Source organism: Bombyx mandarina, chromosome 15 (assembly GCF_030267445.1).
Source record: "Bombyx mandarina strain Sakado chromosome 15, ASM3026744v2".
Lineage (NCBI taxonomy): Eukaryota > Metazoa > Arthropoda > Insecta > Lepidoptera > Bombycidae > Bombyx > Bombyx mandarina.
Window position 1 is genome coordinate 1,510,488 of NC_143221.1, and position 15,402 is coordinate 1,525,889.

General features: G+C 38.6%; 1 protein-coding gene across 1 annotated transcript; it reads right to left on the reverse strand.

Moving 5' to 3' along the window:
• Window positions 1-1,662: 1,662 nt before the first annotated feature.
• On the reverse strand, window positions 1,663-15,236 carry LOC114242553 (116 kDa U5 small nuclear ribonucleoprotein component). The gene is made up of 16 exons (XM_028173739.2): window positions 14,947-15,236; window positions 14,488-14,717; window positions 13,889-14,140; window positions 13,400-13,657; window positions 12,867-13,108; window positions 12,254-12,387; window positions 11,745-11,931; window positions 10,004-10,144; window positions 8,962-9,174; window positions 8,364-8,499; window positions 7,480-7,678; window positions 6,402-6,544; window positions 4,574-4,710; window positions 3,199-3,319; window positions 2,259-2,451; window positions 1,663-1,852 (listed from the first exon to the last, which is right to left on the reverse strand). The coding sequence occupies exons 1-16, from the start codon at window positions 15,135-15,137 to the stop codon at window positions 1,699-1,701; spliced, it is 2,931 nt and encodes a 976-aa protein (XP_028029540.2). The 5' UTR covers window positions 15,138-15,236; the 3' UTR covers window positions 1,663-1,698.
• Window positions 15,237-15,402: the final 166 nt, after the last annotated feature.

Here is a 15,402-nt window from a genome sequence, read left to right on the forward strand (position 1 = left end):
AAAAATATCGCCGTGCAAGTAAAAATGTGCACATGGTGTTTGTTGATTTAGAAAAAGCGTATGATAGGGTTCCCCGTGAGGTTTTGTGGTGGAGCATGAAAGTGAAAGGAGTGCCAGGGAAATACCAACGGCTTGTTCGAGCTATGTACGGTAGAGCTAGTACGTACGTACGCTCCGCAGCTGGCGATAGCGACGAGTTCAGTGTGGCGGTAGGCTTACACCAGGGATCAGCTTTAAGCCCTTACCTGTTCATCCTAATAATGGATGCCCTAACATCGGACATACAGGAAGAGGCGCCTTGGTGTATGCTGTTCGCCGACGACATTGTTCTCGTTGGAGAGGAAGGGCCTGAGATACAGAGGAGATTGGCAAAATGGAAAGAAAGGTTGGAAAACGTGGGTTTGAAGATCAGTCGAACAAAAACCAAGCACATGTTTTGTGATTTTGGTGGTTCTTCAGACTTCACGCCAATCGCCTTAGATGGTGTATCCCTCTGCCAGTCTGCTCCGACTTCAAGTACCTCGGCTCTATACTCCAGAACGACGGCAACATAGACCGGGACGTCACAAATCGAATAAACGCTGGTTGGATGAAATGGCGACAGGTCTCTGCAACAGCATGCGATCGTAGAATGCCCCTTCAGCTCAAGGGTAAAATTTACAAAACGATCATTAGACCTGTCGTGCTGTATGGATCTGAGTGTTGGGCGACGAAAGTTAAGCATGAAAGAGGAGTGCATGCGGCAGAGATGCGAATGTTGAGATGGATGTGTGGAGTGACAAGAATGGATAAGATAAAGAATGAGTATATCAGAGGAAGTTTGAAAGTGGCCCCGGTAAACAACAAATTAAGGAGCAGACGGTTAGCGTGGTATGGACATGTAATGCGTAGAGAGAAGATGCATGTGACTAGGAGATGTATGGAAATGGTAGTGCAAGGTAGAGGGGGAAGAGGTCGACCGAAGAAGACATGGATGGAGTGTGTGAATGACGATATGAGAGAGAGAGGAGTGAGTGTTGAGATGACGGCTGATAGAAGAGAATGGAAGAGAAAAATTAGCTGTGCCGACCCCACATAGTGGGATAAGGTGGAGAAAAAGAAGAGGATGGATTATCTGTAGTTATAGGTAATGAAAAAAAAGTAATCTGATATGTAAACCCCGTATCACTACCCGATTCTGAACTATGTTTCTGCTGTTAGATATCGTGCCTCTCGATAAATTTGATAAACGTGAACATAACGAAATAGTAAAATAATTTGAATGATGAATATATATTTTTTTACTAATTTAGATTAACCGAGGAACTTATGGCTAACCTACCTAACATTAGTATGTTGTTGGATTTATTTTGTAAGTAGTATAATTGCTGGGATAAATCGTTAAAATCAGACAAATATTAACATGTCACCTCTGCCGACTTTAACGTTTGGCAATTCTATAAAGTACCGCGCACTGCCTCTAGGTTTAAGGGATTTAATAAGAAATATATAGAATGAATAGTGTAACGCCAAAAGTTTCACATACAACTGCAGTGTTTTTTAGTTTTGATTTATAATAATTAATCTATGTATTACATACTATAATAATATGTTTCCACTACATATATATTATCCAGTAATTTTATCAAAATTTGCACGTAAAATGAAAAATATATACCACAATAATTGTTGGTAAATTTTATTAAATCAGAAATATAATTAATGAAGTTGTACGTCTTGTCTTGCCAGCTCCAACAACATAGGATCGTCGAAAAACTTATTGATGGATACGTCTTCACTGAGCCCCTTGCGTCGACGGGTCTTGATCATGAACTCTCTGGCTAAATGCGTCGCTGGCTGTGGTTCCAATGGCCTAAATAAATAAAAAATGAATTAAATATGATTTTATCATTCACTGCTGATACAGATTCGTTTATAATAAATATCATTATCTTCGTCAATACACTGACCCGGCAGACTTCGTAGTGCCTCAATCGATAAATAAAAGACCTAAGCTTTTGTATAAAATAAACTTAAAATAAACAAAACGAATCCGTCCGACGGGGGACACATGAAAAAGAAAACAATTTTTTTTTTTTATTAGTTCCGAGCATTTATTATTTATCTACCTTTTAAATCTTCTCTGGGCTTCCACAAATAATTCAAGACCAAAATTAGCCAAATCGGTCCAGCCGATCTCGAGTTTTAGCGAGACGAACGAACAGCAATTCATTTTTATAAATATAGATAGATAAAACAATCCAAACTAGACAACTCACCTGATAACAATACTCTTATCGAGCGGGTCGCCGGGCACGATCTGCCAGTGATGGAAGACCTGCAGACAGAAGGCCTGGCCCTGCGTGTGCGTGCGCAGGTCTGTCTCGAAGCCGAACGAGTCTATGGCCGGGACGAACGCTTTGATGGTGTAGAGCGGCGACCCGGGGACCGGAGCGTCCTGGGTCACGTGACCTGCGCGACGAGCCACAGACTCAGTCGGTTTTTTCTACCTAAGCTGATAGTCTTGAGAGACCATATCAGCGTCACCGGGCGAGTGGGTGAGCTCACGGGGCTCAAACTTGACGTTGTTGCTAACACGATCCCTAGCAAGAGCTGTGCTTCGTAGAATCAACCACCGGATCGGAAACGCGACCCACTGAGAAGATCTGGCGAGAAACTCAGTGGGCTGTGTCTATGGGTTAATTTACTCGCCGAGCCCTTCGTCGCAAGCGACGGGTTCGACGAAAGCCCCGATGACCGGCTCTGTCGGTGGAATCAACAGCACTATATATATATGTATATATGTGTGGGATGGTAGAGTGAAATGTAGTGGACTTGAATGTCAAAATCTTATATTTTCCAAAAAAAAAAACATTCGTAACCTTGTCATGTCAATCGATGACTGTCATTTTCATTATTCTTATTTTAAAATAATTTTAATGTGTCAGTGTGAAGCCTGATTAAAAAAATACCGATCTTCCTACATATATATACATTATTATGTACATATGTATGTATGTATATATTTAAATGAAAAACCGCATTTGCGCTAAAGTCGCCGCACTGTGCGGACACGTGCGCACCGGCCAATCTGGTTGTAATCAGAATTATAACAATCTTGTTGCCACACGAAATTAAAAGCTGCTTTATCTGCGATATTTTTTTCCGTTCAAAATGCTGTGATATTAAAACGTTGCCAACAAATTATTTTAATAATACCTCTCCTCTTAGCCAGCACCGTGTAGACGGCGGATACGCAGTCGGCCGGCGCTTGCACCTCAACAAACAGATACGGCTCCATCAGACGAGGGGTCGCCATTAGAAATGCTGAATACGCCACCTGTTTAACAGAAGGTCCTGAATCGGTCTGCCCTCATGGTGTATCTGTCTGAGGATCTGCCCTCTGGTGGTAAGGACCTCTTGAGAGTCCGCGAGGGTAGGTACCACCACCCTGCCTATTTCTGCCGTGAAGCAGAAATGCGTTTCAGTTTGAAGGTTGGGGCAGCTGTTGTAACTATACTTGAGACTTTAGAACTTATATTTCAAGGTGGGTGGCGCATTTACGTTCTAGATGTCTATGGGCTACAGTAACCACTTAACACCAGGTGTACTGTGAGCTCGTCCACCCATCTAATAAATAAAAAAATAATACATATATATATTTTTTCAATTAAATTGCGACTCAAGCAATGTCTTATTTTTTTTATTTTTTAGACTCTTTTGCGGGAACGCAAGGAGTGAAGTTGTGTGATTTGTTTTATTTTGCCTATTTAGTGCTTCTCTAGGTTTAAATGTTTAATAACAGTGGTTTATTAACTGTTTAATATCTGTGAAAGTGCAAAAATGTGGGAAAACGAAACAAAGCTGCTGGACATAACTTCTCGGGATCCTCTAAAAAGTCCACTGAAAAAATCTCAGTAAATGACCACCATTTTACTGAGTTTATATTTCATCCCATGTCATCTCATTTCATTTAATTTCACTCCATATTATCATTTTTCATAAAACTATGAATATAAATTAAAATAAGACATGACTTAAAGGTCTTAGTTACCAGGTCATAAAATCCCTTTAAAAAAAATCTTGTTTTTATTTACTGCTCATCAGATGAATATCGAATTTCACAACGGTTATCCCATCCACGAAACCGGTACAAATTACTTTTACGCAGCAAAAATAGGGTGGTTGTACTCGTCTAATGTTGCGTTACACAAAACCGGTGTCAGGATGTCCGGCGCGTCCGCACGAGTAGCTTCCACCGTCCTGCCCACTTCTACCGAGAACTGGTCACGCATTCCGATTTGAAGATAGGGAGAGCTACTTCATTATTGGCGCTATGAAGTTATAACCAACAGACACAGCCCACTGAGTTTCTCGCCGGATCTTCTAAGTGAGTCGCGTTTCCGATCCGGTGGTAGATTCTACGAAGCACTGCTCTTGCTAGGGCTAGTGTTAGCAACGGCTCACCCAGACGTTAAGTTTACGCTGACATAGCCTCTCAAGGCAATCAACTTAGGTAGGATTTATTGAAGTTCAACTGAGGGTTAAGCTTCAGGCCTGGTGTGGTACTGGCGAGTGGCGGTGCTCAACTCACGCGTCGCGCCGTGGGGATGATCTGTCCGCCGCCCCGGTGCAGCGGCTCCTGCGCGATGACAGCGTCCAGGATCTTGAATTTCACGTTCCTGATAGGCTCCTCACAGAGCGGCCCTTCCCGCGTGCCCCACTGGAAGCCTGGCAATGGCGCCAATTTACATTAAGACATGAATGAGTATGAACTTAGACGGTAACGTGAGGAGGGAGCATCCTATAACACTTGGACGGACTGGGTCTAATGCCCGTATCTTTAGACGTTTCGTAAAATAGTCCTCCACTCTTAACTCATCCGATGATGCTCGAGACTTCCCTCCAAACTTACTTGAGTTTGGTATTTTTAGTCGACCATTACAATATTCCTCAACTGTCCTCGAGTGAGGTAATAATGATGAAAATTTGATCAAGCTAGCATCAAACCCATAGAGTTCTGTAGTCTATGGTCATTGTTTAATGTCAAAGTCAGGCTGCCGCTGTCTGTTTGACACTAGATGAACTTGTTTGATGTTTTGGTTGCTGAGTTATTCGTAAATATGTGTGCGTGCGGTAAATCTGAAAGTATATTACTTATTTTCTAACCTATTATTATTTTAGATTTCGGATCCGGCTTTGTATTTTTATTCGCCGCTTTTGTGTGATTTTGGTTGCATCGTGTTGTTGAAGTGCTTTTCCACAACCACCAGTTTATTATTATATAAATAAAACTTATAATCGCATTGACTTTATTTATCAGGTAGTAAGCAAAATATGTCTCTTATGTAGGTAAATAAAATAAAGAGTTTCAACTGTCTAACCTCGAACTATTTACTTTATTAATAAATATTATCAAACTTAAATTATCAAAATATGCGGGAATCATGCACAGATCCAGGCCATTGCACAACAATATCATATATTTCCATTTGCGGTCCACATACTATTTGGACATTGATAGAAAACCAGCCTTGAGGAACGTTCGAGGTACGTCGCGTCGTACCTTGACTTGACAGTTCGCTTACTTCACTCCGGTTAGGAAATTTTTCCAAGGACGTTTGAGTGGAGTTTATTTTTACGACTAATCATACCAAAACGCGCGTTGGAGGTTGAGTCGAGTCGAGTTAAGCTCGTGTAAACGACTAAAGATACGGGTGTAAGAGGATGTGCGAAAGAGTATGAGTGCAGAGATGACGTATGACAGGCCTGAATGGAAAAGAGGGTTTGTTCTGTTTTTGATTTCCAAATAAATAATAGTTTAAAAAACTAACAAAATAAGCTTTTACAGAAAATCCAACTAAAAAATAGAAAATAAATTTTAATAAATTTGAATTAAAAATAGTGTAAGAAAAAATTATTTTATTGTAAAAAAAGCGTGGGGTGCATGGTATCAGTAGTTATAAATATTTTACGAAGAGATATGAGTCGAAGGGTTATTTTGATAATATCCTAAAAAGCACCCCACGCTTTTTTACAATAAAAAAAAAAAATTACACTATTTTTAACTCAAATTTATTAAAATTTATTTTCTATTTTTTAGTTGGAGTTTCTATAAAAGCGTATTTTGTTAGTTTTTTTTAAACTATTATTTATTTTTCATTTTTTAGTTGAATTTAAATTTTTTTAATTTTTTTTTGTTTAATTGTCATCGGTCCTTAATAACTATACCAAATTTCAAGTTAATCCGACGTTTTGAAGGGGGTCAAAATCATGTTCAAATATTCCGTTACAAACATACATACATACGTCTGAAGCTAATAAAAGCGTATTAATGATTATGAAAAATGAATTTACACTTGGAAAAATTACTTTTAATTACCGGACGACTTGTCTATTAGGAAAGGGAAAACTCAGTTTACCTTGAACAATGCTATCCTTGACCGAAGCCAGGAGATGCTTGTCCACTTCGGAGGGTAGAGTGTCATCGACTAGAATGTTGGGTCCCATCGTGTCGGGACCGAAGGCCCAAATCGAACGGGCCGCCAGAAGATCCCAATCGTATCTGCAAATATTAAAGTTTTTTATTCAAATCTTATCTTATTGGATTACTGGGACTCATTTAAGTTTCGGTGAGTTGAACACGTGGAATGGACTGTAACGATAGCCATCATAGCACACAAGATATTTGATCGATCTCGCTTACGTCCTTTTCAAGATAAGCTTGCGTATCGACAGGAGAAAGAGGAAATGTCGTAACTTACATTTTGGACTAAATAACTGTTTACCATACTCTTGTATGAAAAAAATACGATTAAAGTTTTCACCTTTTTTTTGTCATAAAATTTCATACCAATTTTCAACCGTCTATCTCTATGAATATAATACGAGTTGTGAATTTTTGAAATAGTTTTATGGCGCTGGTGTAAAGTTGGGTTTTTCGAGTTACGACAATTCCACTGTCATCCGTCGATATAAGTTATAAGTAAGATATAAGTTCCAAACAACATTCGGACCCGTTTGATGAGATTTCTTCCCTTTGTGCGTTAACCTCCAAACTGATCCTCTCCCAGATTGAACATGATCACGTCGGGAGATATGTAAGCTTATCTTGAAAATGTTATTAAGGAGACACAGACATCTGTCAAATATCTTGTGTGCTATGATAGTTACAGTCACAAGAGAATCTCTGAATTATGAATAATTCAATGTTACAATCTTTTATTTTTATTTTTTTATTGCTTATGTGTGGACGAGCTCACAGCCCACCTGGTGTTAAGTGGTTACTGGAGCTTATAGACATCTATAACGTAAATGCGCCACACACCTTAAGATATAAGTTCTAAGGTCTCAATATAGTTACAACGGCTGCCCCACCCTTCAAACCGAAACGCATTACTGCTTCACGGCAGAAATAGGCAGGGCGGTGGTATCTACCCGTGCGGACTCACAAGAGGTCCTACCACCAGTAAAAAAATCTTATCAGAACGAATCACTTACTTAGTCTGGAAGAATTCTCCTAGCCTCTTCCTGTCCCAGGACACGCAGACCGCGCCCGTCTCTATGTCCTCGGCGAGACCCCGCTCTAGAGGTTCGGCGATCATCGTCAGTTTGTTCCTCTTGTTCGGAGTCTCGGCGAAGCATTTCAACGACGACGTCTCGACTACAGTTTCGCAGAACGACACGACTGGATCAGCAACTGAACAAAATGTTTGTATTTTTTTTTAAATGGATTTTATGACCTAGTAACTAGGACCTTTAGGTCAAGTCTTATTTTAATTTTTAACTCTTATTTTTACTGAAAAATGATAATATAGAGTGAACTGAAATTAAATCAATATGATTAATTTGAGACATTAATCAACTGGGACGAAATTAAATGAAATGATTCATTTACTGTGATTTTTTTAGTGGACCTTTTGGAGGATCCCGAGAAGTTACGTCCAGCGGCTTTGTTTCATTTTCCCACATTTGTGCACTTTCACAGATATTAAACAATTAATAAACCACCGTTATAACACATTTAAACCTGAAGAAACACTAAATAGACAAAATAAAACAAATCACACAACTTCACTCCTTGCGTTCCCACTAAAAAGTCCAAATGTTTGTATTGTTTTAAATTTTATTCAGATTAGGCTGTAAATTATGTATCACTTTGCCTTTAGTCGACTGATGAAGTTTATAGTCTGTGGCATCGATACGTCATGTCACGTCAAGCTGTATTCTGTTTGAGGTCATCAGCGATCTACAAGTATTAGGTATATTTCTTGTATTTTACATTGTAATAATATATTTTTTGACTAGCAATCGAACCGAACCTTTCTAAAAACTTAGTTTGAAAATTGTAAAAACAGTCTTCGAATAAAACAATAATTTTATACCTTTGATATCAATCTCGGAGTACATATTCCTCAGATCGTGCATCACGCAGTCCAAATATAGTTCACCGGTTCCCAATATAACGTGTTCCCCTGACTCCTCCACCCGGGTCGACAGTAGTGGATACGACTTATTTACCTGGGGTAAAGCATTTATGTTCATGTGAAAAAAAAACTTAAAGTATACAAATGGGCACCAACATGGCAACCCTGAACTTGATCCAAAGTAAATTATGGTGCGACGCAGTACAAGGTGTGAAGCTGTTTATGTGCGAATATAGTGTTATCACTACACTCTGCTGCGGTAATATCGGTGTAATAATGCGGGTAAGATTTTTTTTGTTTTGCTTTGAGTTTATATATTTTATAAGCCGTTCACAATTAGTACAACGGTCCCGCTTCTTTCTTCTTCGAAATCATAAATTCACTCCGATTTGAAGGTTGAGATTGATCCTTCAATTGAAGTTTCGACTTAATCCCCAAGGCCATACAGTGGCATTTACACTGTGCTTTCTGTAGGCTCTGGTCAGTGAGCACTTAACAATTTGAAACGGGTCTTGTTTCTTAGTCCATATTGTTCTTGAACAGCGAACTGACAGACCTTTCTCAGCCCATCCAGCATCTTGGGTAGCTCCGAGGGGTTGACCGGCTCGACGGCTATCTTGACGACGGCTTGAGTGTTGAACCGGAGCGGCGTGAACGTGTGCAGCTCGCAGTCCTCCTCCGCCGACACGACGGTGCACGTCTTCACTATCGGCTGGTCGATGCCTTCTATGAGGGCCCAGCACCCGGCCGGTACGCGGTTCAGTTCCACCTGAAAAAAAACAAAATTTATTTATTAACGTTATATTTTTTCTGTAACTCTTTTTATTTAGATTATAAAATTACGAACTAATTGTAACTCGATTGTATATCCGAGCGCCCGTATATCGACACAACCGCAGCTGATGACAGCGGGAGCCATCTCTCGGTCAATAGCGTCACTAGTGCTTTGTTGTGTGATTTGTTTTATTTTGTCTATTTAGTGTTTCTTCAGGTTTAAATGTGTAATAATGGTGGTTTATTAACTGTTTAATATCTGTGAAAGTGCACAAATGTGGGAAAATGAAACAAAGCCACTGGACGTAACTTGTCGGTATCCTCCAAAAAGTCCACTGAAAAAATCTCAGTAAATGACCACCATTTTACTGAGATTATATTTCATCCCATATCATTTAATTTCATCCCAGTCGATTAATGTCCCAATTAATCATCTTCATTTCATTTCATTTCACTTCATTTCTTCTTAAAAATAAGATGATTAAAGGTCTTAGTTACCAGGCCATAAAATCTCTTAAAAAAATCCTTTATTAAAGTCAAATTCACTATTTGGTATTATAAATATCGAACTAAGTAAACAATGAATTCCCTCAACCAATCTACTTTTCTTTTATATTTCTTGATTACCACCATGGTGGCCTCAAAGTAAATGCCTAGGGACAGAGAAAGCGACTTTGTTTTATACTATGTAGTAATGCTATTATATTATAGTGTAGTCTGAAAGCGGCTTTAGGCGATAATACCACATATTACATTTTTGTATTATTATTTATATATTTATAATTTATATGTTTTGGTTCGCAATAATTATCCACTGAACTCACTTTATATCTAGCCTCATATATCCAGAGCCTTCCGACGTTCATGATCCTGGAGTCCTCTTCATCCTGGGAGCTGTAGTTTTCACCCAGGACTCGCACGGTCTGTCCGGCGTACAGCGTCCCGCTCATGATACGCGCCAGTACCTGTCAACATTTTCTACGTTGAAAAAATTGGTAGCCGATGATAAAATTATGGGTGTCTTTGCCTACAAAACTCCATTTGAATAAAAAAAAAATAGTGCGCGAGCAACTTGGTGCTCGTGTATGAAGTGAGTTTTTTACTGGTGGTAAGACGTCTTATGTGTAGTCCGCACGAGTAGATACCACCGCCCCGCCTATTTCTACCGTGAAGCAGTAATGCGTTTCAGTTTGAAGGGTGGGGCAGCCGTTGTAACCATACTGAGACCTTAATAGAACTTATATCTCAAGGTGGGTGGCGCATTTACGTTACGTTAGATGTCTTTGGGCTCCGGTAACGGTGACCGGTAAATTTTTTAACAATGAAACTAAAATAATAATCTGATTTTCCCACGTTATAATTCTCATTATCCTGATCATGTGAAAGTAGGAGTGGGTGATATCGGTTTTGCCGCGTATCGAATCGTATCTATATATCGAGTATCAATATCGGATATTGAATCTATATATTTTCTGAATCTATATATTGATGGATGCTAGTAGATTTTCTCGATTCATGATATTTGAGATTTGAAACGATACGCTGATATAATATCGTAGTAGATATAGATTTAAGTCAACGTTATACGGTTTTTTTTCTGATATCAATTTATAATATGATTTTAAAGTAATAAAAAGAACATGAAAATAAAATATCAAAAAAACTTTCCTTCATGCTTTTATCAGGCTTAGGACTGGCTACATTATTTTCAGTTTTTAGTATTTTGTGTCTTAATTTAAAATTACAAAATATACCAAAAGAGTGTAGATTTCAAAAGTTTAATACAAACACAAGAAATAAACTCAATTATTTGGATTCAACTAAAAATAGAAAAATGTGTACTTTAAAAATCAAACACAAAAAACTTTTAAGTATTTTTAAAAACTTGTCCAAAAATTCTAGTTCAAGGTCAAAGCGCGTGAAATTAAATTCAACGATGCAAATAGGCTATACTGCGTTCAAGTTAGGGTCGAAAGTTGAAACTTCTTTCCTAAATTGTATCCTGCTGATGCGCTAAGAATAATCTACAGACATATGGACTTAAATATAAGGTTTACAATTGTATGGATAATGCCTGTTTCTGTTTCATTCATCACATGATATCCCTATCGTGCGCTCACTCACTCTGGCCGATTCGATACGAACCAAACGAATATTGCTGATATTAACGAATCGGTACGATATGCCGATGCGCATCACATCGAGCAATATCGTGTATCGGCTGATATCGAAATATAGATTGCGATTCACGAATCGGTACGATATGCCGATGCGCATCACATCGAGCAATATCGTGTATCGGGTGATATCGATATATAGATTTCGTGCGGGGCGATATCGGATTCAACGATATTGCTGCGATATATAGATATTGATATTATTTATTTATTATTATTATTATTGAATCTAGATACGATTTATATCACCCACTCCTATGTGAAAGTTTATATTTTTATTTAACTTAGTTGATATTTTGAAAGTGAGAGGAAGAGAGAGAGAATAACCACTTAACACCAGGTGGGCTGTGAGCTCGTCCACCTATCTCAGCAATAAAAAAAAAGTTACCAGGAAGAAGCCGCAGTCGTCGGTGGGGTACATCTTGGTGGTGTGCGCCACGAGCCGCGCGGACTGGTCGCAGTGCAGCATGTCTTGACGCAGCTCCCCGCCGGCGCCGCGGTAGCAGTGCGCCACCTTGCGCGCCGCCGCGTCCAGCGGGGACGGCACGTGCCGGACCGCCATCTCCACGAACCCGCTACACAACACACACATTCAAACAGTCCTCATTTATATAAATAACTAGCTGTAACCGTCCGCTTCGCTGGCATTTAAAATTAACATTATTATTTCTCACCCCCACAAAGATTCTCATCATTAACGCCCCCGCAACTGGTGTAGGGAGTTCAACACTCATATAAATATTAGCCTATCCATTAAGTACGTGTATTTTCTACATGGATACCAAGTTTCAAGTCAATCGGATGCAGTAGTTATAATGGAACATCCGTAAAAACCACTGTAGATTTATATATTAGTATAGATATTATCTGGGCTAAACATCGGTATTCACATCTTACCAGAAGTCGCCGAAGAACCTGCTGCACACGAGGCGGAGTAGCGGACGCACGTTCAGTTTGGCTTCCTGCTTCGTTAACTTTATACCGAGTTCTGTGAGCACAGCTGGCAGGGTGTCGTCCACGTCTCCCACCACCTGTGATGAAATATGTCTTCAATAACTTCAACTTTAGCACAGTACTTCCATACACTACCTGGTACTGATAGCAACGCAATTCAAAAATGTTTAAATATTTTATGGCGTTATTTATTACTTTGGTCTCACAAATAACCTAAACAAAAAATGGATACGTTAGTTTATAAGCCATAGCTCTCTCTATAACATATTAAAAGTCCTTAGCTTATCAAGGACTTCCGTAAATTCTATACTTGAATAAACATCTAAAGCCAAACTAGTAATTTCCTATAAGATTTGGCTAGACAGGAAATTCATATAGAGAATGAGGAGAGCGTAATGTGCATTATTGATATGGGCTCTTTAAACCTACACCTGCGTTACAAGTCCACTGGCATTCTCTAAATTCCTCTCTCCGCACCATAACGGGTCCGGTATCTGCACGGTCAATCCATGGATTGTTGATATTTTCTAATTAATTATTATTTACAATCAATTACTTGTGCAAAAATCTTGTACAGCGGCTCCAATATGAACTCTACGAAGCTTCTCTGAGCAGAGGCGTGAGGTTGTTTTTTCGTGAAGCGTCTAGTCTTCGCGTTGAAGTAGACATCGCCCCACAGCCAGCCCGCCATGTCGGATGCCCGCAGCCCGCACGCGGGGTACGAGGCAGCGTACATCGCCGCAAACGATTCCAGAGAGAAACACACGTCGTACAGTGTTGACGCAAAGCAGACATTACCTGGACAACAGTATACTCATTCAACTTGGCAATCGCCATAAAAATGGATTAAAGTATTCATTACTCTTATTTGTGTAGATGGCTACATAATTACCATTTAAATTCACAATTGGTCAAAATGAAAAAAAAAAAAATCTTTTGGCAATGTTCCGTACCGTATCTAAGACACAATGTTTATTTGAAATTGATCCATTCCAATTGACATGAAACTTAGTACAGTACAATTGTTGTTATTTATGCTCCAGGTATGGTTGGTGACATATCTGGCTATAGGAGACAATAATAACTTACCCAGAAGTGGTGAAAATACAATTGGAGGCTCATCAGGATTATCCTGAGGTTGATTGGTCTCCAGCATAGAATTCAGCTCATCAATAATATGCCTGAGCTTATAATAGGCATCCGCAGGAGGTAATTTTAGCTCAAGCATTAGCCTGTCTATTTTGTTGATGCAAAGAGTTAAATGAACTCTCTCTTGTACTGCATGACGTAGCATTCGCTCCGTGTTGAGCATTATACCTTCAGCAGCGTCCACAAAGAGTACCGCTCCTATAAAAGACAAAATTAGCCTGTATTTGTTTATACCGAAACTTCTTTTTAAAAAATATTTTATAAAGACTAATTGACTCGACAATTAAAAATGCTCAGATGTCGACTTATGGTTATAGTATCAACTAAAGAATAACACATGACTTTGATTGTTGGTTAAATTGCTTTTATGAGTACTGAGAATTGATATGTATTTCACAATTAAACTTTCCTCTTTAGTAAAAAAATTACCATCCGATATCCGCAAAGCAGCAGTCACCTCATCACTAAAGTTCACATGACCTGGAGTATCCATGATATTCAATAAATGTGACTTTCCCTTTATATCCTTCAATAGCAATGTTACCGGCATGGACTTTATTGACACTCCTCGCTCTTGCTCCACAAACAGAGTATCTGTATATCTTATAGGTATTGTCGTCTCATTGTTGATTGTTCCAGGATGTGTCTGTCTCATGAGACAGTCTACAAAAGATGTTTTTCCTGAAATAAAACAGGTTTAAGAAGATCAAATAACTGCTGCACATTTTTTTTTTTGTTACTAAATTCTATTTTAGATTAATAATAATCATTGAAATCTTAGTGTTTTCTTCAGTTTTCTGGCATTTAATAGTTTCATTTTATTTTATTCAATATACTTTAATGATTTTACTGTAATCTATGTGTACATAGCATAGTAGTTTTTATTAAACGCAACATTAAAAATGTAAGGGTAATTTTGGAAAATATAATAATAATCAAATTAATTTATTATTAACAAATAAAAGCTCTACAACAAGCTCATGGGTGACTTGTCTGCTTATTTATTTCAAAGAAATCACATCACATACCATTGTGTAAATGGCCCATTAACGTAATATTTCTGATTAAGTTAGTATTATCTAACATGTCAGCCATGTACTCCATGTCGTAGGTGGTCTCTGGTAGCTGCTGTTCTTGAACCTGGAACTTCTTGTGTTTCACTGGCTCTACCAGGGGTTTGTCGAGAGCCTGTGTATCTTCTTCTTGGACGACTGTCTCTACGTCGGGTCCATACACTTCTACAGCTTGAGGATAGTAACTGAAGTTTGATGGTTAACAATGTTATTATTAATCAATAATGAATTTTAACAAATACCAAAACAGGGCATAGCTTTTCTCAGTACTTTTTTCTTTGTTAAAAATATTAGGTATTCGAGGTCTGAGTGTGCTTGTTCTGTGGTCTAGCATGTGCGTCGCTAGTACCGGTAACGTAGGTTAGCATCTTACCAGGCCGCTTTATTTGTTAGTATTAAAAGAAAAAGTTTTACCGTTTGTCCTCATGAAGAACGACGGACATAGGCGCAACTTCAGGCTCCGCGTCTGCGTCCTCGTCCTCCTCCATTGCTTCCTCATCACCTTCACGATTATCCTGACCATATACACTCTGTTCGTCTTCAGAATCAGACTCCAAGTCTGGCCCGATGTAATTTCCAAATTCGTCATATAAATCTCCGTCCATTTTTAGTATTGATAACTATATTTTGAAAATATTTCTAAAAATTATTATCCAAAACAACTGCCGATGCTCTAAGATTGTTTTGAACAAATTTTGACTTTGACAGAAAGATAACCTTAAAATCTGGTTTAATTTCTAAACGAAAATAAACGAATTGGACTGTATGAAAAAAACATAGGTAAAGAGCAGCACTAAAATAATTTAGCAATGTTTTAATTCTATCAAAAAATACCATTTAAATGTCTTATGGTTAGCTTTTGAACTAATA

What these genes read in the sequence shown, in the direction of transcription:
- LOC114242553 (XM_028173739.2), bottom strand. Translation starts at nt 15,137, where the DNA reads ATGGACGGAGATTTATATGACGAATTTGGAAATTACATCGGGCCAGAC. An exon ending in TATATGAGGCTAGATATAAA is followed by an intron (nt 9,175 to 10,003) that starts GTGAGTTCAGTG and finishes GTTTTTTTTCAG; the next exon opens with GTGGAACTGAACCGCGTACC. An exon ending in GGTGCTGGCTAAGAGGAGAG is followed by an intron (nt 2,452 to 3,198) that starts GTATTATTAAAA and finishes CTCGTCGCGCAG; the next exon opens with GTCACGTGACCCAGGACGCT.